Source organism: Daphnia carinata, chromosome 5 (genome assembly GCF_022539665.2).
Source record: "Daphnia carinata strain CSIRO-1 chromosome 5, CSIRO_AGI_Dcar_HiC_V3, whole genome shotgun sequence".
NCBI classification, from domain to species: Eukaryota; Metazoa; Arthropoda; class Branchiopoda; order Diplostraca; family Daphniidae; genus Daphnia; species Daphnia carinata.
The window spans coordinates 4,801,005-4,827,521 of NC_081335.1; the positions used below are offsets into that span (position 1 = coordinate 4,801,005).

The 26,517-nt window shown below is 41.6% G+C and overlaps 5 protein-coding genes across 6 annotated transcripts; all 5 read left to right on the top strand.

Annotated features, from left to right (window-relative positions):
• The first annotated feature begins 2,863 nt into the window (after positions 1-2,863).
• LOC130696695 (lachesin-like) lies at positions 2,864-9,875 on the top strand. Its single transcript, XM_057519786.1, has 9 exons — positions 2,864-3,300; positions 5,090-5,197; positions 6,533-6,831; positions 7,598-7,709; positions 7,808-7,891; positions 8,776-8,904; positions 8,972-9,091; positions 9,173-9,280; positions 9,388-9,875. Exons 2-9 carry the CDS (start codon positions 5,113-5,115, stop codon positions 9,864-9,866), a joined length of 1,416 nt encoding a protein of 471 aa, XP_057375769.1. The 5' UTR covers positions 2,864-3,300; positions 5,090-5,112; the 3' UTR covers positions 9,867-9,875.
• Positions 9,876-11,765: 1,890 nt separating this feature from the next.
• Positions 11,766-15,021, top strand: LOC130696722 (lachesin-like). Of its 2 annotated transcripts, none has more exons than XM_059495257.1 (10): positions 11,766-11,961; positions 12,045-12,290; positions 12,417-12,520; positions 12,603-12,715; positions 12,911-12,986; positions 13,065-13,230; positions 13,303-13,485; positions 13,751-13,873; positions 13,962-14,120; positions 14,198-15,021. In XM_059495257.1, the coding sequence occupies exons 2-10, from the start codon at positions 12,209-12,211 to the stop codon at positions 14,569-14,571; spliced, it is 1,380 nt and encodes a 459-aa protein (XP_059351240.1). In that variant the 5' UTR covers positions 11,766-11,961; positions 12,045-12,208; the 3' UTR covers positions 14,572-15,021. The 2 variants fall into 2 exon arrangements, with proteins under 2 accessions (XP_059351240.1, XP_057375800.1); XM_057519817.2 differs by having other exon boundaries at positions 11,767-11,961; positions 12,411-12,520.
• A 354-nt stretch (positions 15,022-15,375) lies between these two features.
• On the top strand, positions 15,376-17,975 carry LOC130696542 (carboxypeptidase B-like). The gene is made up of 9 exons (XM_057519622.2): positions 15,376-15,492; positions 15,691-15,884; positions 15,977-16,171; positions 16,494-16,688; positions 16,762-16,893; positions 16,969-17,075; positions 17,137-17,259; positions 17,328-17,502; positions 17,568-17,975. The coding sequence occupies exons 2-9, from the start codon at positions 15,722-15,724 to the stop codon at positions 17,870-17,872; spliced, it is 1,395 nt and encodes a 464-aa protein (XP_057375605.1). The 5' UTR covers positions 15,376-15,492; positions 15,691-15,721; the 3' UTR covers positions 17,873-17,975.
• A 1,703-nt stretch (positions 17,976-19,678) lies between these two features.
• LOC130696543 (carboxypeptidase B-like) lies at positions 19,679-22,135 on the top strand. The gene is made up of 9 exons (XM_057519624.2): positions 19,679-19,769; positions 19,958-20,153; positions 20,259-20,453; positions 20,726-20,920; positions 20,992-21,123; positions 21,198-21,304; positions 21,381-21,503; positions 21,571-21,745; positions 21,811-22,135. The coding sequence occupies exons 2-9, from the start codon at positions 19,991-19,993 to the stop codon at positions 22,095-22,097; spliced, it is 1,377 nt and encodes a 458-aa protein (XP_057375607.1). The 5' UTR covers positions 19,679-19,769; positions 19,958-19,990; the 3' UTR covers positions 22,098-22,135.
• Positions 22,136-23,955: 1,820 nt separating this feature from the next.
• LOC130697046 (carboxypeptidase B-like) lies at positions 23,956-26,023 on the top strand. Its single transcript, XM_059495460.1, has 9 exons — positions 23,956-24,032; positions 24,089-24,286; positions 24,371-24,565; positions 24,728-24,922; positions 25,014-25,145; positions 25,234-25,340; positions 25,402-25,524; positions 25,603-25,777; positions 25,849-26,023. Exons 1-9 carry the CDS (start codon positions 23,969-23,971, stop codon positions 26,016-26,018), a joined length of 1,359 nt encoding a protein of 452 aa, XP_059351443.1. The 5' UTR covers positions 23,956-23,968; the 3' UTR covers positions 26,019-26,023.
• The last annotated feature ends 494 nt before the right edge of the window (positions 26,024-26,517 follow it).

Sequence of the window (26,517 nt, forward strand, 5' to 3'; positions counted from 1 at the left end):
CTATTAAGTGTGGAAAGCTTTGAAATCTGTCAGTTCAACGGTTTTTGCACTGCAACACGAGGCAACGCTCGAGTGTGCATTTAAAGAATTAAAAGTCACATGTATAATAAAATTGATATTTGAAAAAATAAGATGTTGAAATATGACTTCTCTTCATCTCACATTAGTGGCTACTTGCATAATCCACATCAGACGGGCGTGGAGTGACTTGTGAATTCTTTTCACCTACAGAACTTCACATCTGTAAGCCATATTTATCGAGAGGGTGCACAACACACACACACACACACACTTAGACAATAGAAAACATTCGCCGAAAGGATTATACCTTCCCCTTCTGTACACATATATCAAGCTTTGAAGACAACTCGAAAGCTCCCTTTAGCCCTCCTTTTTGTTTTTGTGTTTAGTCGTAACGGATTATCTGCAAAAAATGGCTAGTCCAAAGGCTTTGTTTTGCAACAAAGAAATGATAATAAACCGCTTGTAACGGCACAGAGTCTTGTCGAACGTCTAACGCAGTGAAACATACAAACAAAAAAGAACTCGTCCATCTTGTTCAGGCCGCTAGTAATACCATCAAACGCGCTTGACTCGATCCTCAGCGCCGTTCTACCACAATGTACACACACACACTTTCTCGTGCGCCCCCACACGCACCCAAGTCGATGAGGGTTAACAAAAAAAAAAGGTCAATTCTATGATGAAGAAGAGAAAAAATGAATGGACTTTCAAACATCCCGCGTTCTATTTCTGATCCATTACGTACATAGAGCTGTAAGATCAAAAAGAAGGCCAGTCGAGAGAAAATGGATGTGATTTCTTTGAAAGTAATAGAAAAACCAAGGTTTCTGTGTTCTCCTTCTTTCTTTTTTTTTCTTTCTTAAATATATAGCTGTAGGGCTAGGCATCCTTAAACATGTCCAAGGGCCATCTCTCTGTCGTCGCTGCTCTCCTTCAAAGTCGGCCCATCTTTTTTTTTTTCGCCGGTTAACGTTATATATCATCACCGCTGTGTAAAGATACTCAAACGATGAGTGCAGATTGAACGAAGATAGAAAGACTTGGGAGCTGTTGGACGTCTCGTCTCTCTCTAGATACTGTTAAAGGCAACAAGGAAAGAGAAACGTCTTCATCCGCAGCATCCGACGAGGAGGCTTGTAAACACAATGGCGGAAAGAGGAAAGAAAAAAAGGCTATATATGTTTACTTGACGCTTGATTGAATCGAGAGACAAATGCGATACAAGGTTCTATACATTACGAACAACAAACAGCGGATAATAGAACGAAAATGACGTTGTCGTCCGCCTTAAAAAAAGGAAAGAAAACATAAAACAAACAAAACATTTCGAAAATTGGTTGGCTTTATGAGTCAACATACGTGCCAGACCGTTATGTGTATACCAGCAGACATACCATGTCAATGATTAATCATGAATAATAATGAATATATAAACTATGGTTGGCATTTCGTACATACAGCAAATTGAAATCCGTGCACGAGATTTGTCTGTTTTTTCGCTTGACGTTTTCTTGGCTATTTCCATTTTTTTTTTTTTGGCGTTTGACGTTTCGCGTGTTATGATTATTCAATTATAGTTTGATGAAAAAAAAAGAGAGAGAGAGAGAGAGAGAGAAAGAGAAAAAGAAGAAAAGAAATGGATGCAACTTTGATATGAGGCAAAACATCATTCTGAATGCGTCAGAAGTGAAGAAGGTCCTTCGGGCTTTGGACTGGATGTAAATGTTGACGACATCCTATTTTCATCCGGCCGAACGGGGAGAAAAACCAGGACCCGGCCAATATCACCCTGTGCATGGGGCAGACCCATCTGGTAAGTCTCCCCCATCGCCGTTCCCAAGTTATATACTAGTCTTTCAGAAAACCAAGTCTTAACACATTACGTCTAGTTTTGAACTATTTTTTTTTTCTTTTTCTCCAGTACGTGACTACAAAAAAAAACAAAAAAATAAAAATAAAAAGGGGGCGAGGGGGATTTCATTTTATTTTTTGTTGATTCTTTATTTGGCAAATTTCATTTCACGGCGACTGCGCGAATCACTTACAGCTGGATTGAATTTGAATCGAGTTAAGCGATTCGCTTTACATTTTTTCCCATTTTATATTTTTTGCTACTCGTCCCTTGGTCTGTAGCCGTACGTGTAAAGCCAACATCTGCAACACAGGGCTTGTATTAACCATGTCCGAGTTCAGAAACAAAAGGACACCCTAGAGAGAGATAGAGAACCATTCAAATGGCCCGCTCAAGAATCGGCGACCCAGACGACCCAGTTCTTTTTTCTTTTCACTTCCCAAAACAACAACAACAAAAAAAAAACAAAAAAAAACTTGCCTATTTATTATTGCGAACTTTCTTTGAGTAATCACAGTCATCAGAAATGTACACATTTAATAACACAAGAGCTAAGCGACATATTTTTCTTGCCGCGTTTTGCTTCGCTATTTTTGTCCTCCACTGAACCCGCAATCATATGACTCTAACATAACAGCAAAAAAAAAAAAAAGAAAGAACACGCGCGATTGATGGTGCGCCGCCGCTTTTTTTTACAACAGGCATAGTATACTACTTTTTGAAAAAAAAAAAGAGGCTGAGAATGATATCTAGCGGCACAGCCAAAGCGCGGCACAGTTGAAGAGCAAGGGGGAAATGATCTCCATTCCATCGCTGGAGCACGACATATTTGTTGCGCCCTCCATCGTTCTGGCCTGGGGTTTGTTCACTAGTATAGACTTACTTTCCCCCCCCCCCCCCCCCTTTTCCTCAAAAGGGCGGTATAGGACTGTAGGCTATAAGCTGTCGGGTCGGGCCGGTTGGCCGCTTTATTCGTTGTCGAGGCAACGGACGTCTTGGATCTCTCGTAAAACTGCGCCGCTCTCTCAGAACGCTGGGAAACGTCAACAGGAAAACTATCGCACGCCACACACACACACACGTCGGACGGAACAACCCAAACGTCGAACGAGCAAAACATCATCATCATCCGGGTGCGATTTTGAGAAAGCGGGTGACGCATCAACAACAAGTACAATACTACTAACGGGTCCTTCATTTTTCGGCGTGCTGACGCTGTAGTCTGTGCGCGGCTCTAGTTGAGGTTCGTTGATTGATTGTTATTGCTTGACAGCCAATGATGAGCGTATGAGACTATGGTCTCGACGCTTAGTGCCAGTGCTACGGAACACCAAACGCCTACGACAACAACAACAGCAGCCACGTGAAAAGAAAAATCGTGCGTCGCGTTGTCCCTTTCCTGACGGGCCATTGAAAAAAATAAGGTAAACACGAATCTCAGTTCATTCTTGCTTAGGAATTCATATGGACTGGTCATGGAACGCATGTCAGCTGTTATTATTTGTTTTCTTTTTTTTAGAGTGGAGGGGGGGGAATTTTTTGGGTTAAATATTAGAAGAACGTTCGTTTGGACTGTTTTAATGTTGATGTACGATCGTACGAAATTCCTTCATCAACTGTCAGCGACTATTGCGACCGATACATTAGGAATGAGTGGCACGTCTCGTCACATGCTGGGCTATTGCAACCCCCCCCCCACCCCTCCTTCCCAGTAAAAAGCAATGCTCAGTTGAGAGCGCGGAGAGAAGTAAGGATGATAATGCCAGTACAAGCACGGTAGGAATGCCGGTCAATCTAAATCCTCCCCTCCACTCGACTTGTACGATTGATTATGAGAACGCAGTCATTTACAGTTGGCTCGTCCATTTCAACATATATATTTTTAAACGTTAAATATCTCAGTCGTCGAAAAAGGGGGAGGCAATGGCGATATGTTGAAGAAATAACGACGCTTTTTGGAACGTATAGATGAAGCCGATACGTGTCGGCTGAGCGAGCTGTCAACATCAGCTAAACTAAATAAATGGTTAGAGATGTCTTTCTTTTCAACGAATAGCTATATCGAGCACGTGTTGGAGAGGGACTTGCAAGTCTCTTTCCACCTCCCCTCCCCCCTCCCCCCTGCAAAAAAATAATGTAGATATGGGAGGAGAAGGGAGGGAGAGAAGTGGACGGTCACATCTCCGTGTTGAGGAATGCGTCGCGACGCTTAGCATGGAACACAAATCTATATCCAGTAGCATCAATTTTTGAAATGAAGGCTCACAAAGCCCTTTGCTACGTAGAAACGCACTAACAGATGCATTGAGCGGGGGAGGAAAAACTATCTCTCCAATGATTCACAGCTCGTCATGTCGTTACTCAAAGTCGACTGTCATCCCGATGATTCCATTTTTTTTTTTTAAGAAAAAGAAAAAAAAAAAAAAAAATAAAATTCCTCTTTATGCTGCACAGATGCAAGTTCGAGGTGAGATCCCGATAGAATTAAATATTTATCCGCTTACTACCGGTTATAGTCGATGAGACAACGGCTTCATAAATTTGTCCGATAGTATTTTAGTATTCTCCTTTAGACTCGTCCCTTTTGTCTCACCCTCTCTCCTCCCTACTCCATAAGTTGGGTAGACATTTGCCTGTAAAATCGCTTTTTCGTGTGTGCATCTGTTTGCTGCCCTGTGTGTATTCTCCGTAACGTGGAATATTTACCAGCAAGCGCCTCGTGCGATCAACGTCAACACGCAACTTTGCCAGACCCCACAGTCAGACATATGAAACCAGATCGCGCGCATCCAGCCACATCGGGCGGTGGGCAAATAGGAAGACGATCGAGATAAATAGACATGAGATGGGGAAAGAAAAAAACAGTGGACTGGAGAGAGCGGTAGCGAACACAACCGCCAAAGTGATGAGAAAAAGTCCAAGTTTGAAAGTCCCGGAAGAGAGGGAGGAAAGTGCTTGAAAATCGCTTGTTGGTGACACAAGCCCTCTCGTCGCCCACTACCGAGTGCAGATGTCCTTTTAGTCCAGCGCTTGCGGACAAGTAGACACAAAAAAAAAGGAAAAGAAAAAGGAACTTGTTCATCTCGCGTGAGATGGATGTTTACTCCGTTTTGTATATGAAATATATTTATTTTAACTTACAAGACATCCTTTGTAAAAACATAAGCCGCAAACAATTCTGATCCGTTGCAACACGCGTTCTCGTTTTGCCAGTGTCGGATAAATAGACCGCAATCATGGCGAAGACGAAGAATTGGAGGACATCAGTCAGCTGGACGTTACCCATCACCCTGTTGCCATGGCTTTTCATCTCGATGGCAGGTAAGGAATAAAACATCTACACATACACGCACAAAAGCACAAAGTAAAAACGATCCCAATCATTTGAAGGGAGGAAAAGCAAATAATTCTATTTAAAGTAGAGCTATTTAAGTATTTATTGGCTACTATCTAGGAAGATAAAAAAAACGAAGCCCGACAGGGTTTGGTGTGACGTAGAGAGGGAGATGGGGTGCGTCAAAACGCTGTATATAAATAAACACAGATCCGAGCGAGAAGGATGCGTACAGAGCCAGAGGAAAATGAAGAAGAGAGGGGGGGATACGATATTTTGCACTCAATCCGATGAGAATCGTAGCGACTCGTTTTTTTTTTTTCTCCAAATCAAAAACTTGTGTTGCCGCCATTCAATTAAAACATTAGCGCGTGTGGTGGCGAATGGGAGCCGAACGTGATGTCGGGTGTGTTGGGGCGGATGATGCCGCCGGCGGAGAAACAACGGAACGACAATAGCGGAACGCGACGCTTTTGTTGTGGTGAGAAGGATAGAAAACACAGAAAAAATCCCCGTGCCGACTTAATTCGAAAAATGGTGAGTGAAAAACCCATGCGGAAACGTTGGCGGATGACATGGATGCAAACGTTCAAATAGACAACCGAAAAAAGAAGACGGGGAAAGGAGGGATTCGCAAGAATTTGATGGATTTTTTTGTTTAATCAGAACGAGGAAATAAGAAACTTCAGAAGGAGTTTTGTAAGGAACTGATTATGCAGACTTAAACCTGTTAGTCACGGAGTTTGAACGTCTCGTCTAGTGAAACTGAGAGTATAACACTTTGCGTTTATTATCGCCTTCATTAGTTCCAGAAAATGTCGATATGCAAAGTGAGAACTACGTCACCTGCTATTGATGTGATCGAGGAAGGCCTTGTAACGTAACGATTTCGTATTATCACTTAAGCTTTCATTTCTAAGCTGTCGTGTTTTCTGGTTATCGAATCAATTGGGCACAACCACAATGTGCGTATCCAAACTTTGACGTTATACGTCCCCAAGTTTAGACTAGCCGCAAAAACTTGTAAATATTTCATTCGATTTATTGGACAATCCGAAATAGCTAACGCTTGTCAATCAAGACTTTTAAAGAAACGAAGCTATTGCGTGTTCGCCTGCCGTTACGATTGATTAGCGGCTCGCATCCTTACCCGATCAACTGATTTCCATTCAACACTTAAATGGAACCAGAATGCCGAACATTTGGCCAATCGTATTCAGTACATAATTTCGCTGTTTCGTTCCGTCTAATTCGCTTTTATTTATTTTTTTTTACATTTTACCAACAATTTTGGCCTGCGTCGCTGACGGACATTCTACTAGTGGCGGAAAGCCGCTATTTGCCGGAATTCGAGCGGCCGCTACCTAACCAGACGGTGACTCTGGGCGGTGAAGCCGTCCTGTCGTGTCACGTCGCTCATCTCGGCGGCTACAAAGTCGGCTGGATCAAATCCGACTCGAAAGCCATCCAGGCCATCCACACGCACGTCATCACGCACAACTCTCGGGTGTCGGTCCGACATTTCGGCCACACCGTCTGGCAGTTGGTCATCGCCGACGTCCAGCGGGAAGACGAAGGCCTCTTCATGTGCCAAATCAACACGGATCCCATGAAAAGTCAGGTATTATAATATACCACGACCACCGTGAGGGTTAAACGCGATGCCAGTTTTGGCCCCGTCTCCATCCCCGCTGTTCGTTAATAACGTCCCTCCCCCTCTTTCCGGTTTTCGCCATTCTGTCGACTTGCTAAAATGATGTAGCTGTTATAATTCCATCATTTCATCAGGGCGCTTTGAATCATGATTAAGAACTCGCGATGTCTCCTCGCTGATTGGAATAAAGTGTTTTCCTTCTTGCTATACGCTCGTGATCCCCCCCCCCCCCCGTATGTAACGTAGTTTTTCTGCATTTGCCCGTGCTCTAAAATAAGAAAAAAAAAAAGAAGTGGGGTTCTCTTTTTGTTAAAAAAAAAAACTGAGTTTCTCTACATTCGCATGTGGACCGTCATTACGTATACGAGCATCGGTGAATGAGATGATCCGCCAGGCACGGAGAGCGAGTGATTCACTCAGAGATTGAATTGCATAATTGAATGATGAGATTTTGCGCGCCCTTTTTTTATTATTATTATTTTTTTTTTACTGGTGCTATCCATCTCTCCGTTCTTTAGCCTTATTCCTACCTCTGCACTATTCACATTATCCAGAGTGAGGGACAGTTGCTAGGGAAGCTACCACTTTAGCCAAGTTCTAAATGAATTATTCAACGAACGAGCCTGATTGCGCTACGGGTTGCTACGGGTAGAATCGGGAGAGGAGCAATCTTTGCCACTACAGTTCGGATGTTTGCGTCTTTGCTACATCTCGCTCATGCCTTTTTGTGTAGGTGGCGTACCTGAGAGTGGTCGTGCCGCCAGAAATAGAGCCGACCGACAACGGCAGTAATGACGTCATGACTTCCGAGGGAAATTCCATCAAATTGGGATGCAAAGCTAAAGGTGAAACTTTAGATTTATATATATTTTTTTTCATTCATCAGTTTAAGTATGTGAATATATTCGGTGCAACTATCCACTACTTTTCGGCTATTTATCAGGTGATCCTGCGCCGACAGTTCGCTGGCACCGTGAAGATGGCGAAGACATCACAATGCGGACAGTCAACGGCGAACGTCTCCGCTGTAAATCAATTTCTTGATTCCGTTCGTATAATTTGAAATATTTTGAATATTTTCTTGTCCGTCTCTCTCTCGGCAGTCTCTCTGAGTCATCGCTAGATGTCTCCAGCTTCTTGAGAGTACTTGTAGTTTTCCTGTTGTGTAAACATTGGGGATCGCTCAAAATTGCATAGTACCATTATCATTTCACTGATGATGGAGTGCAATCAATGTGAGGCACACACTAGACTGGCAGTTGAGAATTAAACAGTAGCGAAACAGTGTCACAATTGAATCGTTAAGATGCAGCGTTACCAGGGACTCCTTACCAAACAATCACATCAGCGCTCTTGTAAATATCATTCGTCTCCGCATTATATCTACGATAGACTGAGGCAGTACGTCCCGTCCCGCTCACGCACATGTAGACCCAAACGAGATAAAGCAGACTGAGCCAACAAGATTTGATGAGGCGCTAATAACGGATTCCATTTTTTTTCTTCTTTTTTTATTCCTTCCTTCCAGCGGATTTCCGTTCGCTTGTAAACAAAGCGCATAAGAGACAAACAAAGAGGACGAGATTGATGGAGATAGACAAAAGAAATGGGCCACCCTTTCAATCAGAATTTAAACAAAGAATTCATTAATAAAATACCCCTTGTGGTCGTGTCTTGTTTGCTACAAGTCAACGAAACTCGTCTTCTTCGATGTGAAAATGAACCGAGTCAATAAGATAATTGAATCCCTGTTTCAACATTGAACCTGAAATCTATTCTTTAAATTTACTACTTGCTCATGGCATAATTTTTTTTTTCTTTTAAATTCACTTCCGTGCGTCGCAAAATTAATCTGTTGTCCGTACGATATTTAAACGATTGCTTTTTATTTGATGTATTTCAATCCAATAGTCGCATCGTACGAGGGTGAGACGCTGTCATTGATAAGAATTAGTCGACTAGACATGGGCGTCTATGTTTGCACAGCTGCCAACGGCATTCCGCCAGCCGCTTCACGTCGCATCGTCGTCAATATTAATTGTAATCATTCATTTTAAAGTTTAACTATAATTAAAAATAATTATTTCACAATTTTTAATTCCAACAGTCAATCCGGTCATTAACGTGCCCAATCAGTTGATTTGGTCGACCCAAGGCAATAATTTCACGATGGAATGCAACGTCGAAGCGTTCCCTCGCTCCGTTAACTATTGGATTAGGGGCGATGGTAAATTGAAACGATTCGTCACATATTATACACGGCCAATTGAATTTCCCCCCCTTTTCTTTGTCTAATTTCTCGATGTAGGCGAATTGATCATTTCGGGCAACAAATTCGGCGTGTCTGAAGTGCGTGACTCGATATTTGCTTCGAGGATGGCATTGACGGTGCACTCGTTCGAAAAATCGGATATTGGTATAGACAATGCTGATATGAAACTAGCAAGAAAATCAATCAGATTGTTTTAATAACGACGCAAACTATAGCCTATCTTGTGACTGGTTTCGCTTTTTTTTCAACAGGCAAGTACCGGTGTATCGCCAAGAACTCGTTGGGCGAAGTTGAAGGACGCATTCACGTCTACGAAAGTAACTCTTGGCCGGCTGCCCGGGCAACGACGAGGAGGCCAATCGACTACTCTGAAGATCTGGAAGAGGCCAATAACGGCCTGGATCATCACCACCATCAACGACAGCAACACCAGCAGAGGCGACAGCAACAGGACAATGAAGTAGACGAGCGCAATGACGTCGAAGATGAAGATGAGATTCACCAACAAGGCGATGGCTCCTTGGTATTATCAATGCCACCGCCAGGTCGCGACACTTTGCATTACCAGTTGACGACGACCGAGAGGAGCTTGTGGCGTAGCGGCAGCCGCAGTGGCTCCTCCACCCTCACGTTCCATTTGGTTCCGCTATTCTCTTCGGCCGCGTTCACTTCTTTCCTCTGCCTAGTCCTATCTTTACCCCATTTCATTCCGTTTTACCGTTACATTTAAATCACGATTTACTCCGTAAAAAAAAAATGATTACGATTATGAATATAATCCGTTTGTCCATTGCGTCTATTTTTAATTTGTTTGAATAGCGCGCCGTGTAATCATCTTCGACGTTGCAATTCAGCTGAATGCGCCTTGTCTTTCATTTTGCCTTAGATGAGGTGATGGGAGCTAAGTTTTTTTTTCCCCCTCCGCCCGCTGCCGCATTTATTTATTCCCAAATAGAGTCGATGACGATGAACATTTCCGAATCACTAAGCCTATAAGCCCCCATGCAGAGCGATATTGAGAGAAAAAAGAAAAGGAAATGCTGTATACTCTTCCATTTTCTCTCGTTCCTTCCACCGCTTTCTTCAAACTGGGCCTCACTGTCTAACCACTGGTGAGGTCTGACAAATGCAACAAAAGGAGGGCCCCCTTTTTGGGCTTTTCTTTTTTTTTTTTTTTTTTTTTTTGTGTCTTTTTTGTCCGTCGTCATATGTGTAACATAGGCCTACGCTGAAGTCCTATATAGACCATCTACTATCCCTTTCGAAAAAAACCTCTTGCCGCGATTTGTAAAGATATATAATAGAGATCCAATCTGTGGAGGCAAGACGAGCGGGTGCTGGAGTGTGTAGCAGGTCCAGTAATATTGCGGCCAGAGGTTTTGATGGGGTCCGCACCAGTTTGCCGTCCACTCGAACAAGAGGCTACGAGCGACGACAGTCCGCACTTGAATCCGCGGCTCCTTCGTCTCTTGTGTACATATATTCTCCTTTTCTTTTCTTTTTTTTTTGCTTTTTCTTTTTCTTTCCTCTGTTTATGTACCACCAGCTTTTTCGAATCAGGGGGAACGCGTAGGACACTGGCAAATACTTTGTCGTCATGGGCGACGTCAAATGGTCGACCGAAAAAAAAAAAAAAAAATCCTTAGGAAAGGCATCAGTACCAGCGGTGTAATGGAGAAAGAGAGGCTGTATCACTGCTAGTTCAACGCCCCATGATCTCGTCATCACAATCGACACACACACATATATATATATATATATCCAGCAGGGGGAACAGATTTGTTTCTGAAGACGGCCAAGCGCAAATTGCCGGTCTTTTAGCGCGTACGCGCGCCCGGTCTAAATGTTGTGACGTTGGTATCCTATAGTTTTCTGGTCCAGTCCGATTCCATCTCACCATTTTGAGTAGAAATCGATAAGTCATGTTGAGCTGGGCAAAGACGAAAAATAAAAGAACTACGGGAAACGGACCAAACAAATACTGGGAAAAAAAGCATCATTCCAAAATTCTGTTTTGCGTTCGGTAGTCCATGAGTGAGGGCCGTAAAAGAGCAGCTCTTATGTTTTTCCCATTGCAAATCGATTGGTTCCACAAGTATTGTTGCATTTGAAATCGAATGTAGACGAGTTTGGGGTCAGTGATCGAGTGTTTGATCTGTCATTGGTGAGTAACACATACCCTGGCCTATCCCCGCTGAACAGGTCTGCACATCTCCCTCTGATAGTTAGAGACAATTATAAAAGAAAAAGATAAATAGAATGTCATATGATTGCTACGTCTATTGGTCTTCGCCTCTTTACAAAGAGAATAGAAATTTCTTAGGAACAAAAGAAACAATAAGACGAAGGGCAGCATCACCAGTTGCGCAGTTCATTGCATTTTCTTGTCCGTCTACAACTTTGGAACGCAGCCGGTTCACTGTCACCGGGCTCAATCGTGACACATATATGGCCAGCTAGATTTGACACATAAAAGGTGATGTCTCCTCCCCGTCCGTTGGATCCCCCCTTTTTCTTTTTCTTTTTGGGCTCGCGCTTTGCCGAATGCCACCCTTCTTGTATTGATACGAAAACCACCTCCTTTTCGCTATATCCGTACAGTGCTACTTCCGCTACAGCTTTTTCCGCCGCTATCTTCAGTCGCCCTTGAAATCTCTCACCATCCGCTCGATTTGTCGTCAGTGCGCCTCCGGATTCAAACACGACCGCAACTACACCGAAGACAATTCGTGAGTTACACGCAGTTTTTCTTTTAAAGTGAACTATTTTTTTTTTTTTAATTGCTGAGAGTGTTCATCAGACAAGCACATACCCTGAGTGCTAAGGTAAATTGCGCAATGTTCAAAATGATTGAAATTATATTTACGTGTTGGCAGTACATTTTCTTTTTTTTTTGCCGATGATGCAGTAATTATTAGACATTTTGGACAAGACCAACTCATCATAATTTTCAGCTCCATTGACGACTGGTGAGTACATAGTATTAACTCACTCTACCTTTTCATGCCATGAATAGGATAACGAAGTTAAAAGCTCCGGGCGCTCGTAATCCAGAATTGACAGGACGGGGACATGAGTCGGCTATTCCGTTTGCGTTGGTGGTGTTGGGCGCTTTTAGCGATACCGCTGGCCAGATTACCACTAGCTCTTGCCGGTAAGTGTTTCTCCTTTTCATTACACGTCCGTCCTCTCCCCCCCCCCCCTTTTTTTTATTTAAGAGATTCGTGCAGTCTGACCGGGAGTAAGTATCTGATGACCTTATTGAAAAACAAAGCTACAGACGAAGCGGAACCGGATTTCATCGGGCAAATAGACAACGTGACGGTAGCTCAGGGTCGAGATGCCATCCTATCGTGTACAGTTTCCCACTTGAACGACTACACGGTAAGAACTTTGTAAGAGACAATGGTCGGGCAACGGCCAGAAGATATGTTACTAATTGAATTCCTAACGCTTTGGTCGTCAGGTTGGCTGGGTGAAGGTGGACACGAAAGCTATTCAGGCCACTGGCAGGCGAGTGGTGACCTTAAATACCCGCGTCTCAGTCGAGAACATTCCCGATTCGCCCGTTTGGAAACTGTGAGTGGCCGCTTTTTTTTCTTTTCTGAAGCTAGACTATGCACTCCAATCTTTGTCGATGACGAGCAAAGACGCAAGAACAATATATAGAATGCTGAGACGATAGGTCGACAGTTTTCTTTTCTATATTATTTTTGCTATCTCTCCTATTCTCTGGGCTCTCACATTCGCGTGCGATGCACGACGAAACAAAAGGATCATCAAGAGCGCCCAACCCGACGACGCTGGCTACTATATGGCGCAAATCAACACGGACCCGATGAAAAGCCAAGTCCTCTTTCTCTTAGCAATTTCGGTCTCTGTTCTAATTCTAAAACCAAAACGTACCCATTTTCGTACTAATCAACAGATGGCTTACTTATCCGTAATGGAACCGCCTAATATTGACGACGAAGCGACGCCCAGCGTTAGGCAAGTGCGTGAAAATGAATCAGTTGAACTCTACTGCCAAGCTACTGGCCAGCCAATGCCGATCATTGCCTGGAAACGGGAGGACGGTACCAACATCAGTCACGGTTTGAATTGTTCCTTTTTTTCCTTTCAAATAATTCCAGGTCACGTAGATTGATACTGATGATATACCATAGATCCTTGCCGTCACGCTAATGACACGCATCAAAAACTTGTACCATCCGTGGACTCACTACCCAAGGGTTACGGCCGATTATGCATCGCTGCGGCCGATCGCTCATCAATGGGCACATACTTTTGTATAGCTTCGAATGGCGTACTGCCGTCGGTCAGCAAACGTATCCAACTGGTCGTGTTATGTGAGTCCGAAACAACCCATCTACCTATACAACAGCCATCGATCACACGAATTCAGTCACGTACATAAGAAAAGAGGTTGTAAATCGACTGCCTTAGAATTTCAAAAGGCGCAAAACGGCTCTTTTACAATTGGATGTGATCAATTTTTTGGAAGGGAATGAAAAGAGAAGGCTACGATAGGACATGATTTTCATTTCAATTAAAGATGAATTTCCCCTTTTTTTTGTGGAGAGATGTGTTCTTGACGAATTTCTCATTGTCTAGTCCCGACAGCTATCAGGGCAGAGAAACCATTAGTGGGAGCTCCCGCAGGAGTCAACGGCATTGGCCTGGAGTGCATTGTTGAGGCCTCGCCTATGAGCCATCATCTTTTCTGGTACTTTGGCAGTAAGTTTTGCAGTTAAAAAAAAAAATTATTGTAACATTAGATGTCGCTTAAAGCTATATGATAATCTATTCTTTTGATTCACGCAAGACGTTTCCATCGGACCGAACGAGCGACACACAATGACTATTCATAAGATCAATGCCTACACCATCAAGATGACGCTGGCAATTTTGAATCTACGGGAAACAGATGCCGGTCTTTATCGGTGCCAAGCGGGCAGAAGCGAAGCTACAATACGGCTTTATAGTAGAAACATTTGATATTTTTAAAGAAATCTATACGTTATGTTCCCCCTCTGACGGCTTTCATTGTTTCAATCACAGTACACACTCCAATGACGACGCCATCTCGGTCAACAACTACGGAATTCACGCTGGACATTAGAACGACGCCATGGAAAGAGAGGCAGCCACAGACGAGTGCTGCTCATTTGGCTATTATTCAATCGCCGGTTATCACGACGGAACCTTACCGGCCCGTCACGCTCGTTCGGCACACATTGTCGCAGGCCGAGGTGCTCACCAGCAACAACGGACCAGTGCAGGAAGTCGTTTACAAGAACCTCTCTGTTCACAGAAGTCCTCCCAGTAGCTCAATGGCATCCGATTTGAAATACCATCGGCCTACTGGCCAACTAATGTTGATGTTTTCAATGATTGCAATTTTTACTCAGGTGATCAGCTTTGTATCGTGTTAAGAAAAGTGAACGAGAGTGGGGGTTATTCAAGAGAATCGACGAAATCGATGTAACCATAGCAGTTTCCCGGTGTGTGAGTTGTGTACATTATCGTGACAGCCGTTTGGTAATCGTCTAGATCAAACTGCGATACGTAGAATTCAATGTTTGATTATCCTTTATTTTATTTCAACGTCTTTATGGGTATTTTTTGTTCTACTTTGTTCTAGGAGAATCGGTTTTTCTTTCCAGTATTACTGAAAAATGTATTCAAATGGTAATAACTAACTGGTAAGCAATGTCCCACTTTTTGATAAAGAGTGAAACGGGATATTGAAAAGTTGTGTAACGGCTAGAACGTTTGCGAATTTGTTCGTCATAACGTTAAGGTTTCATGTCTCTCTTTTAATTTCTTGTTTACAATTTACAATCAGTTATTGAAGTCAAGAAGGCCAAAAGATATTCGGGTTTTAAACAGCGGATACAGTTAACGTGAAAATCACAAAAAAATGAGAATGAATAAATGCGTCACGTAGTCGAACAACCAAATCCTATGAAAATAAGGTTTACGAAAATGATTGGCTCTATGAAATGTGGTGCAGTTCGGTTGCATGTGCAATGTGCTATGAATCCCGAGCACATGCTAGATTCAGGTGAAGATACCGGGCACAGCTCACAACGTTTTTCTATTGCATTCATTTTTCCACCTCCGTGAGTACAAATGGGGAACTCAATGGCGAAACAGATACGTCTGTTCGAAATGCGTCACGAAGGCATTTGGTTGACACGCACAAACGGGCACAAATGTATCGAAACATCCATTTCGTTTCAACGCTGGCATCCACGAGATCGCAAAAAGTTGGGGTGACTACAGTTCTTTCGCTCCCTCCAGCTCTCACGCTCCACGAGGCTCTTCGGATCCATTTGACAAAGCTTGAACAGGTAAGAACATATTGCAACAAGAAACTTGAAGGTTTTTCTTCATTACTGTTTTCAAAATGTAGAAGCAAAGTGTAGCATGACTTGTATACTAGATACCAACACAAACTGCTAATTAATGTTTAAATTCGTTTAAATACTCTCTGTCTAAGCACATCAAAGGCAGAACAAAACGTCGTTTATTAACTTACTTATTTTCAGTATTTCTAGTCATTTCATTCACCATTTGGCGATGTCGTTATTGTTTGCAATTACGCTGAGTTGCGCGTTTGTCGCTAGCGAAATCGCTGCAGAAGGACACGAGATGGTTTCATATGCGGGATTCCAGGTGTGGAAAATCAAACTTAATTCACAAGAAGATAGACAATTTATTTTGGATATTAAAGATTCATATGGTAAAGCGAATATTTTGTACACGATGAAGTACTGCGTATGTCATACCTTAACTAAAACAATTGCACGTATTTTTCTTGTGAACTAAAAAAAGCGCTTGAGCTGTGGAACGAAAGAAAAATGCACAAGGATCTCCTGGATGTTCTAGTATCACCACCGAGTCAAACAAAACTAAAGCTCAAACTGGCTGAACGCAAAATAACCTTCATCGTTGTGATCAACGATTTGCAGGCGGCCATCGACAAGCAAAAGACCAACATCAACAGCAACACTTCGAATTCGAAAGCCGGTAATATATTTATTCGCATTTGTATAATATTACAAATGAATGTTTGAAAACAAAAAAAAAAAACCAAGAAGCGGTTTGTTATGTTGACTTTGCAAATCTTCCGTCTTACCGTTAACCGAATTAGTAAAAACTAAGCATTCGAAATTTTAAGCACGAAATAACAAAGAAATCACTGTTGCTCTGGTAGCCTCAGCATAATCCTAACAGCAAGATGTTAACGGAAAGATTAAGACCAGCGTGAAGCCTGTAATTGAACACGGTGTTATGTTAAATCTATGTGTTCACAATCAATCTCTTTATTCCAATGCTTTTTGCTCGACAGTTTACAATATGAACTGGATTAGCTATCACAGGCTGAGCGACATTTATGCCTTCTTGACTTACCTGAACACTACGTACCCGAAGCTTGTCCAGTTAACAAAAATCGGTACCTCATACGAAAAACGTCCACTCTACGTCCTACGAATCTCCAGCTCTTCTGCACCCGGCACGAGACCTGCCATCTGGATTGATGGAGGTACTACCTATACCCTCAGATTTAATATTTTTACAATACTGGGCATTATATGGAAGATTTCATTGATTACTAGGATTTCACGCTAGAGAATGGATTTCTCCAGCTGTCGCCACGTACATCATTCAACAGTTGGTTGAAGGGCCTGCAAACGCGAAGCTCTTATCCAACGTCGACTGGTACATCATGCCCGTTGTTAACCCCGACGGTATTTATCCATTTTCTTTATACATTTTCATAAAGAGTACTGCAATTGAGTTTTACTGAATTTGAAATGAAAAAGGTTACGAGTATACACACACGACTGATCGCATGTGGCGTAAAACTCGTTCTGTCTCCAGCACGTCATCCTGTCGCGGTGTTGATCCCAACCGCAATTTTGACTTTCAGGTGAATTCAGGACATAATAGCAAACAAATTTTTACTTTTATAATCATTTAAAACGATTCAGTGGGGCGGTATGAGCACGAGCTCCGATCCGTGTTCCGACATATACAAGGGCATTAAAGCATTTTCTGAGTCAGAGACTCTTGCAATGTCAAATTTTGTTATAGGAAAATCGAATCAAATCAAAGTATAACTTCCATTCAGTCAATCATATTGAATTGAGAACTATTTTACTAATGATAATACTGCGTACAGCTGTACCTGACTTTTCATAGCTTCGGGCAGACTATACTGGTTCCTTATGGATACGATGTCGTTTACCCACCTGATTATAACGATCTGTTGGCATTAGCTAACAATGCCGCTTCCAAATTCGTGAAGTATCAATACGACGTGGGAAATTCAGCTGAGATGCTTTACCCAGTTGCAGGTATTTAACTGAATTTAAGCCAGAAATGTTTGAACAATTTAGTGATGAGACTGCTCCGTGCACAGGTAGTTCCGATGACTGGGCTAAATCGATTGGCATCAAATACAGCTATACCATAGAATTGCCAGACACAGGCATAGACGGCTTCACATTGCCAGCATCAGAAATTTTACCCGTGTGCCAAGACCTATTCCCAGCATTGGATGTTTTTGCCACCAAAGTAGCCACTTGCTGCAGCGCTGTAAACTCGACCACCACGGCCAAACCTGTGGTCACTAGCACCGCACGTCCAACTACGACAACCAAACCTCAACCCACGACCGCCACTTCAAAACGTACTACGACAAAGTGTTCTTGTACCTGCGGATAAACGAGGCCACTTTAAATGGCGAGCCGCTGGTCCCGACATTTTCACACCAACTATGTACACCCATTCACGAAGTGAAACCTAAAATTAAAGTCGGCCTAATAAAAAATATATCTGATTTCATTGGTAAAATATACAATAAGCAGCAATTGATGTTCTACTTTATAATCGGTATTGAGCATAAGAAGGTCAATGCAATTGCTTGACACTCAATTTGTTATTCGTTTCCTTATAATATGGCATTATTCCTAACAAAATGGCATGAAATAAAAATATCCCTTCTTTCAAGCCATGTTGCTCATAATGTCTGCCATGTATCTATTGTAATTTGATTTTACTTTAATGAAGTACTTTTAGAAGAAAATTTAAATCAAGAAAAATGACGTAGTGCCATAATAACACCCAAAGGTAAAAATCAAGGTTCGGATAATGGCGGACTAGCATTCCGGTTATTTTTCTTTCCGAATAATTTCGAAAATATACCTAAATTGGTTACATAATATAGCTCTGTCATCCTTAAACGCACCCATGAATTTTTTTTTTCGTTCATCAAAGCGCAAAACCTGTCAAAGCCAAGTGAATCCCATGGTAGAACGCCCGAAAAATCTGGCGTGTTCCGATATTTTCGGCATCTAGTGTCTACTGCGTAACGTTTTTTTATTATGTTTACCAGCTGCTAGTGGGTAAAACAGACAACGATAGTTTGTACAGCACCTGAATAAGCTCCGCTATCCACTTGTGCCTACAGTTTGCTGAGCTCGCTCACAGCTGCGCGTTTTGCTTTGGCCAAGACTCCCCAACAAAAAAAAAACGACAACTTTGCATTTTACTCGGAATTTCAATTTTAAATATTCATTTGAACAAAAAAAAAATAACAAAGTCGGCTAGCAGATGGAGATTATCACCTTAAGAGCGAAGTGTCGCAAACTATATTACAAATTTAATAGAGTAATGCCATAAATCCCGTTTTTCGTGTGTTATTGTACAAAATTACTTTGAACTTGTTAAATTTTATAATTAAGCTTTTATTTCTTTGTAACGCTAATGCTAAACAGTTCACGCCTCAGAGTGGATTTCATCCATGCTAGCAACTTACATTTTCCATGAGCTTGTTCAATAGGGACCAAAAAATTTTCAACATCTTTCTTTAGTTCTCGATTGTCATGTAACATTTGCTGTTAATGATAATGAAGGTTCAAAATATTTTCGGATATAAATAAACAATATCTAGTGATGATGAAAAGAACCCAATAATAAAGTTTGGAAACAGGGTTATCCATATAAAACGTACAAGAAACTAGAAGTACAACTAAAAGCGGCGTATAGACAAACGGTTACAAATGAGGTGAACACATTTTTTAATAGTCATAATTAAAAACCGTGGATGGGCCATGATCGGCTTGATCATATTCCGAATCGCATTATAGGTTTCATGAGCGATATTGAGTTGAAATATTGTCTGCGAGCTACTATATCAAAGCCCTTTCAGAACTTATCAAAGAGTTGGTTTGAATATTCAGTCGGCCACGATTGTGACGCACATGCTAGATTCAGGTGAAGATAACACGCACAGCTCATATTTTGTTTTTATTGTTATTGGTTTTTCCACTTCAGTTAGTATAAATGGTTAGGTGAACGGGCAAACGGATGCGTCTGGTCCAAGTGCGTCAACCTTGCGTTATTCAGTTGACAGACATATATATATATACTGTATGAAACCTCCTTTTTTTTAAAAAAAGAAGTAATAATACTAATAAAAATGTACTGCAGCTTGCATCTGTTTTTCTAAACGAAAACACTGTCGAAAAGCATATGTGACTTCAGTTTGTTTCGGTCTCTGCTGCTATCAAGTACCTCGACCATAAAGGCTCTTCGTATCCCATTGTCAAAGATTGGACATGTAAGAATTGATTTTAAAAAATTAATTGTAAGGCTTTTTTCTTCATTATTCTTTAATCCATTGAAATCACATAGTTAACAGCACATTCACATGTAGACCGCAAAATATTTAAACCAATTTGAATGTCCCTTGTTTCAAAATCTGAAAAGATAAAGTACAGTAACGTTTACTTGCTTACTGGTTTTCAGTATCTTTAGTAATATCACCTATCATAACCGGCGATGTCGTTGTTGTTTGCAATTGTGCTGAGCTGCGTGTTTGTCACCAGCCAAATCGCTGCAGAAGGAAGCGAGGTGGTTTCATATGCGGGATTCCAGGTATGGAAAATCAAACCTAATTCAGAAGAAGACCGACAATTTGTTTTGAACATCAAAGATACATATGGTAAGACGAATATTTCATGAACAATGAAGTACGAAGTACTGTGTACGTATATCTGGCATACCTTAACTAAAATGATTGCATCTATTTTTCATGGGAACTAAAAAGAACTTGAGCTGTGGAACGAAAGAAAAACGGCCAGGGATCCCTTGGATGTTCTGGTACCACCGCAGAGTCAAACAAAACTAAAGTTAAGACTGGCTGAGCACAAAATATTCTATGACGTTGTCATCAGCGACTTGCAGACGGCCATCGACAAGCAAAAGATCAACGTCAACAGCAACACTTCTAATTCAAAAGCCGGTAAGCATTTATTCGCATTTATAAATAACAAATCATTGCCAAAGAAGAATGCGCATTGTTTTCTTTCCAAGCACATTTTTTGCGATGCATACTGTATAAGTAAAAAACAGTGATGCAAGTACTGTTCGCTTCTTGGTGGCAGCATATCTCTAACAAGGAAATGATTACAATAAGACCAATTTCAGCACGAAGCTGCAACTGGAATGCAGTGTGGCACTTCGGCGTTCGTTCACAATCAAATTCTAAATTTAAATGTTTCTCTCGTTCAACAGCATACAATATGGATTGGATCACCTATCATAGACTGATCGACATTTACAACTTTATGATTTACCTGAACACCACCTATCCGAAGCTTGTCCAGTTAACAAAAATCGGTACCTCATACGAAAACCGTCCACTCTACGTCCTACGAATCTCTAACTCTTCTTTACCCGGCACAAGACCTGCCATCTGGATTGATGGAGGTATTATCAATACCCACCGACTTCCTCTTACAATACAGTTCACTATATTGAGAAATTTCATCGATTACTAGGATTTCACGCTAGGGAATGGATTTCTCCAGCTGTCGCCACATACATCATCCAACAGTTAGTTGAAGTGCCGGCAAACGCGAACCTCTTGTCCAACGTCGACTGGTACATCATGCCCGTTGTAAACCCCGATGGTATTACCCATTTTCTTTATACATTTTCACAAAGATTACTGCAATTGAGTTTTCCTGAATTTGAAATGAAAAAGGTTACGAGTATTCACACACGACTGATCGTATGTGGCGTAAAACTCGTTCTGTCTCCAGCACGTCATCCTGTCGCGGTGTTGATCCCAACCGCAATTTTGGCTACAAGGTGAATTTCATTATCTATATTTCAAGACATAAAACCAAATCAATTGTAACTTTTATGATCATTTAATACGACCTAGTGGGGTGGTCTGGGCGCGAGCCCTAGTACGTGCGACGAAACCTACAGAGGCCCTAAAGCCTTTTCTGAGCCAGAGACTCTTGCAATGTCAAATTTTATTACAGGAAAATCGAGTCAAATCAAAGTATAATTTTCATTTAGCTGATCATGGTGAAAGAAAATTATTTTGCTAACAATAACATCATATACAGCTGTACTTGACACTACATAGCTATGGGCAGTACGCGTTGGTTCCTTATGGATACGACGTCGTGTATCCACCTGATTATAACGAAATGTTGGCACTTGCTAACGATGCCGCATCTAAATTTGTGAAATACAAATATACAGTTGGAAATTCGGCCGCCCTGCTTTACGCAGCCTCAGGTGATCAATTGAAATTTCAGCTATGAATGTTTAAAAAATTAATGATGAAACTGGTCTGTGTAAAGGTGGTTCGGATGACTGGGCCAAATCGATTGGCATCAAATACAGCTATACCTTCGAGTTGCCAGACAGAGGAACATATGGTTTCATGTTGCCATCATCTGAAATTTTGCCAGTGTGTAAGGACTTCTTCCCAGCTCTGAATGTGTTCGCCACCAAGGTGGCAACTTGCTGCGGCGCTGTCACGACCACCACGGCCAAACCTCAAGTCACGACCACCACGACCAAACCTCAACCCACGACCACCACTTCAAAAGGTACTACGACAAAGTGTTCTTGTGCCTGCGGGTAGACGAGACTTTGTTTGGCAAATGGTTAGCTGCTGACCCCAACATCTTCCTCTCGACCACATACACCTAATTCAAAAACTTAGTCAAAAATTTTATTTGGCCTGATAGAAATGTCTCAAATTTGATTGGCAATAAAAATGCAATATACAGCTATTCATGTTCTAGGTCATAATCGAAATTGAAAGTACAAAATCCCATAGCTTCCAACATACCGGAAATGTAGTAGACGTCCAATCGGTTGTTGAAGACAAATTATATAATTTAAAAATATCTAATATAAGTCATAAAAAAGAATAACATGTGGCGAAACTCAGTTTCGCAGTATGTAATAATAGCTATAAAGCTTCAGGTGGGACCATCTAGATCCATTAATCCTTCCTTGCTAATTTTCCGGTAAAGAGTAGAATGGGACTTTTTAAAATAGCGTAAAGGCTAAAACGTTGGGTAAATCATTTCCTTGTAATGTCAATTTCAGATGACTCTCCTTACAGCTCTCAATTGCAATTTACAATTAGCCATTAAAATCATGAAGGATCAAAAGTCTTCGGATATCAACAGAGAATAAAGTTACGGTAATTACGACGAAAAAACTGATTGTGCAATTAAAAACTCCATTCGGAAATTTTGCCTGTGTGCCAAGATTTCTTTCCAGCTTTGGATGTTTTTGCCACTAAAGTAGCGGCGCTGCAAACTCGATCGCCACGGCCAAACCTGTGACCATTAGCACCACATGTCCGATCACTGCGACTAAATTTCAACCCAAGACCACCGCTTCAACACGTACCACGACAAAGTGTCTCTGTACCTGAGGATAGACGAAGTGCGTTTTAAATGGTTAGCAGCCGATCTCGACATGTTCATCCCGACTATGTACATTCAAATTCAAGGAAATTTCATTGGTATAAATAAATACGAAATTCACGAATTCACGTTGTAATTTGTAATCGACATTTATCGTGTAAAATTCTAGTTTTATGATAACGCAAGTCTAGTAGACTTGAACAGAATTTCTTGAACCATAAACTGAACCATAAACAGGCTGACTGAATATCGCAATCTGTTTGTAGATTGATCTTCTACCTTCGACGCTGTAAGTGCATAAGGCACGGCCGATACCGACTAGTCCAGTTAGATTTCCTGGACCTGCGGCTGAATATTTGACTTGTCCTTATTGTGTAGTTAGAGTTGGTAACCATTGTAACCATTAAGTATTGTTTGCCATTCATACTGTGGGGTCGTAGAAATGTGAGTAGCATGTCTGGATGACCTAGGTGAACAAATTAGGCAACTTTAAAGTTGTTTTATTTCTCGTGAACGCAAAAGGAATTGTGACCTACACTTTACATCCTTTAGCAATTTCCACGTTTTAACAATGTAGGCGTTCCGTGGTTCGTGCGTAAAATAAAAATGGAGCCGCGGTTCCATTTTGCCAGACACCGTGCGGTATACACGGCGCGACTCAATCACGAAGTGTTTTATTAACCAACAGCTATAGGCTAATAAAGAAAAAGCTTGGGTTAATCCATATATTTATTGGCAATAAAAAGCGTCAAAATGAAGACAAATCTTAGAAAGGAACAACGGAACATTTATAGTCGAAAACTCTGAACAGGTACATGTAATAAGCCACAGTAAAGAACTGTGTGCTAGAATCTGTGAATTGTAAGTGTACACTCTTTCCCACTCCATTCAATCATGGCTAGAGCAAAAAGCAAAGGCAAAAAGAATGAAATAGAAGTAGGAATGTGGGTCATAATCGTTTGGGCCGGTACACCAATAAAAACATCGGCCAACAGGTAAAGTGCCGCACATAAAAATTGGGTCAAACGACACTTGCCTCTTTATAAAGCGGCCAACAGCGTCGAGCGCACACATGTCGTTCTATCACTGCGAAAAAAAATTCCTTCGTCAGCGCGCCTTACTAGATATTCCTAAAGGTTATATCAATTTATTTCAAATAGAATTTTATTTTAAAATACACATCTTGACACAGTACGTGAATTAGAGCCCCACTATTCCGCCATGCACTTGCTATTTGCTTGGCTAGTTTTGGGTTGTTCATTTTGCTTTGGCCAAGCTGCGCCAATAAACGATGAGGACTTTGTATCTTACTCGGGATTCCAAGTCTGGAAAATAAGGACCTGTTCGAACGAAGAAGATCAGTTCGCCTTGCAGATGATACGGCATTACAGTAAGAACAGCGGGACTTCTATTTCAAATTTCACAAAACTACTATTATCAATCCCATTTTTGTGAATGTGTGTTGTAATGCTAGAATTCGAAGCGTGGAAAAATAGTGATGCAATCGACGCCCCGATTGGCGTTCTAATACCACCACATTTTCTAGAGGAAATGAAACGGAAATTGGCAGCAATCAACATCACCTACGAAGTCGAAATCAGCGACTTGCAGAACGCCATCAACGATGAAAACCCGATCATCAATGTCAGCACAATTACTACTAAAATGGGTACGTCCTTTGCATTATTTCTTATGTACTTTTTTCTTTTGTTAAGGCCAAGGATCAGAAGCAAATATTAAACAGGTCAATGGAATTGTAACACTATACTGTTAGGAAATGAATGAAATCGTAACTTGCATTTCAATGTGTTGTACCGTACGTTAATAATAGCTCACAACATGGATTGGACCAGCTACCACAGACTAGACGACATTTACGGCTACCTCAGGTACCTGGCTGACACCTACCCGAATCTTGTGCGGTTAATTGACATCGGTACTTCGTACGAAGATCGCCCACTCTACGTTGTCCGAATTTCTAATTCACCGACAGCCGACACGCAGCCGGCCGTTTGGATAGATGGAGGTATGCAATATTATCTTTATCCATTTGAAAGAGAGAATTCAATTTTATAATGAGAGTATATATTTTTCTTCTTTGGAACATCAACGCTAAGGAATTCACGCTCGTGAATGGATTTCACCCGCGCTGGCTACCTACATTCTCCATCAGCTTGTCGAAGAACCGACAAACGCTGGGCTATTGCTCAACGTTGATTGGTATATTATGCCCGTTATGAATCCCGACGGTACGTTGTTTAACTCCATTTAAAAATAAATACCGAGGTCAAGAAATGAACGGAGTCCGTGTAATTATTCTTTAAAACAAAACAAAAGGCTACGAGTACACGCACACGAAGAATCGCCTTTGGAGGAAAACTCGGTCTAAAACATCGTCGAAAAAATGTCGTGGTGTGGACGCAAACAGGAACTTTGGTTACAAGGTACTCAACGAATCCTCTCTGATTCATGTTCGTTTATTGTTGGGCTTCATTGGACTTATAGTGGGGTGGCGCTGGATCAAGCAGAGACCCTTGCGCCATCAAGTTCAGAGGTTCCAACGCTTTCTCAGAGCCGGAGACGTTGGCCACTTCAAATTTCATCACTGAAAAATCGAAACAAATCAAAGTAAAGGCCTAATTCACATATTTCGTTCATTTCTTCTTGGCTATACGCTTTAATGTTTTATACTTGATCAACGACCAGCTTTATTTGACGCTGCACAGCTTCGGTCAAGTTTTTCTGCTTCCATGGGGTGATTCCGTCGCTTACCCTTCTGATTACGACGAGATGAAAGCCCTCGCTAAAAATGCTGCGTCTAAATTCAAACGCTATAAATACAGAGTCGGAAACTTGGCCGCCGTTCTCTATCGAGCTTCAGGTACGAGCATATCGATCTCTCCTCCGTTTTGCGACATCTGATCAATTAGAGTTATGTTTCCGTTTACGCAGGAAACTCGGCAGACTGGGCGAAATCAATCGGCATTGATTATAGTTACACGGTAGAGCTGCCCGCTAAAGATTTCATCCTACCTTCATCGAGAATCTTGCCAGTGAGTCAAGACTTCTTTCCCGCTTTGGAAGTCTTTGCTGCTAAAGTTGCCACCCTTAACGTTACGTAATTTGATGCAGGGCTGAGTATAATTAAACATTTTTGGAACTTAGATTTTCCTACGTGTGTTCGTGCAATAAAATAAGGCTAATCTAATTTCTACGGAACGCCATTCGACGACCATGAGATGATCCTTGATGCCTGGTTTACCATTTATTTCGGTAGCTTTATAGATATTCTGCATCGGTACAAGACTGTAGACAAAACCGCGTACCAACGTCTGCATGAGAGATGTTCGTTTTCTATTTCTATTTATGAACTTCACCAGTAAAGGGACGTTGGGATGTCTGAGCAAATTAAGCTAAATCTACATCGATATAGTATACATTGGCTCTAGTTAGCCAGGCCACGCATTGTGTACACAAAGTATCCTAATAATAGTACAGAGCTGATTGGTCATAAAAAGAGAACCAGCAACACTATTTGAATAGGTATGCAGATGTTATTTACTAATGCTACTCAATTCTGCAACGCCAAGTCCACATAGATGCGCACACACGAGTCCTTGT

Excerpts from the sequence above, each read along its gene's own strand:
- LOC130696695 (XM_057519786.1), top strand. The coding sequence starts at position 5,113 with ATGGCGAAGACGAAGAATTGGAGGACATCAGTCAGCTGGACGTTACCC. Across the intron at positions 8,905-8,971 it reads CATCGTCGTCAATATTAATT|TCAATCCGGTCATTAACGTG; the intron begins GTAATCATTCAT and ends TAATTCCAACAG. Across the intron at positions 9,092-9,172 it reads CTATTGGATTAGGGGCGATG|GCGAATTGATCATTTCGGGC; the intron begins GTAAATTGAAAC and ends TTCTCGATGTAG.
- LOC130696542 (XM_057519622.2), top strand. The coding sequence starts at position 15,722 with ATGTCGTTATTGTTTGCAATTACGCTGAGTTGCGCGTTTGTCGCTAGC. Across the intron at positions 15,885-15,976 it reads GGATATTAAAGATTCATATG|CGCTTGAGCTGTGGAACGAA; the intron begins GTAAAGCGAATA and ends AACTAAAAAAAG. Across the intron at positions 16,172-16,493 it reads CACTTCGAATTCGAAAGCCG|TTTACAATATGAACTGGATT; the intron begins GTAATATATTTA and ends TTTGCTCGACAG.
- LOC130696722 (XM_057519817.2), top strand. The coding sequence starts at position 12,209 with ATGAGTCGGCTATTCCGTTTGCGTTGGTGGTGTTGGGCGCTTTTAGCG. Across the intron at positions 12,716-12,910 it reads GATTCGCCCGTTTGGAAACT|GATCATCAAGAGCGCCCAAC; the intron begins GTGAGTGGCCGC and ends ACGAAACAAAAG. Across the intron at positions 13,486-13,750 it reads TATCCAACTGGTCGTGTTAT|TCCCGACAGCTATCAGGGCA; the intron begins GTGAGTCCGAAA and ends CTCATTGTCTAG.
- LOC130696543 (XM_057519624.2), top strand. The coding sequence starts at position 19,991 with ATGTCGTTGTTGTTTGCAATTGTGCTGAGCTGCGTGTTTGTCACCAGC. Across the intron at positions 20,454-20,725 it reads CACTTCTAATTCAAAAGCCG|CATACAATATGGATTGGATC; the intron begins GTAAGCATTTAT and ends CTCGTTCAACAG. Across the intron at positions 21,746-21,810 it reads CCTGCTTTACGCAGCCTCAG|GTGGTTCGGATGACTGGGCC; the intron begins GTGATCAATTGA and ends GTCTGTGTAAAG.
- LOC130697046 (XM_059495460.1), top strand. The coding sequence starts at position 23,969 with ATGTCGTTCTATCACTGCGAAAAAAAATTCCTTCGTCAGCGCGCCTTA. Across the intron at positions 24,566-24,727 it reads CACAATTACTACTAAAATGG|CTCACAACATGGATTGGACC; the intron begins GTACGTCCTTTG and ends CGTTAATAATAG. Across the intron at positions 25,778-25,848 it reads CGTTCTCTATCGAGCTTCAG|GAAACTCGGCAGACTGGGCG; the intron begins GTACGAGCATAT and ends CCGTTTACGCAG.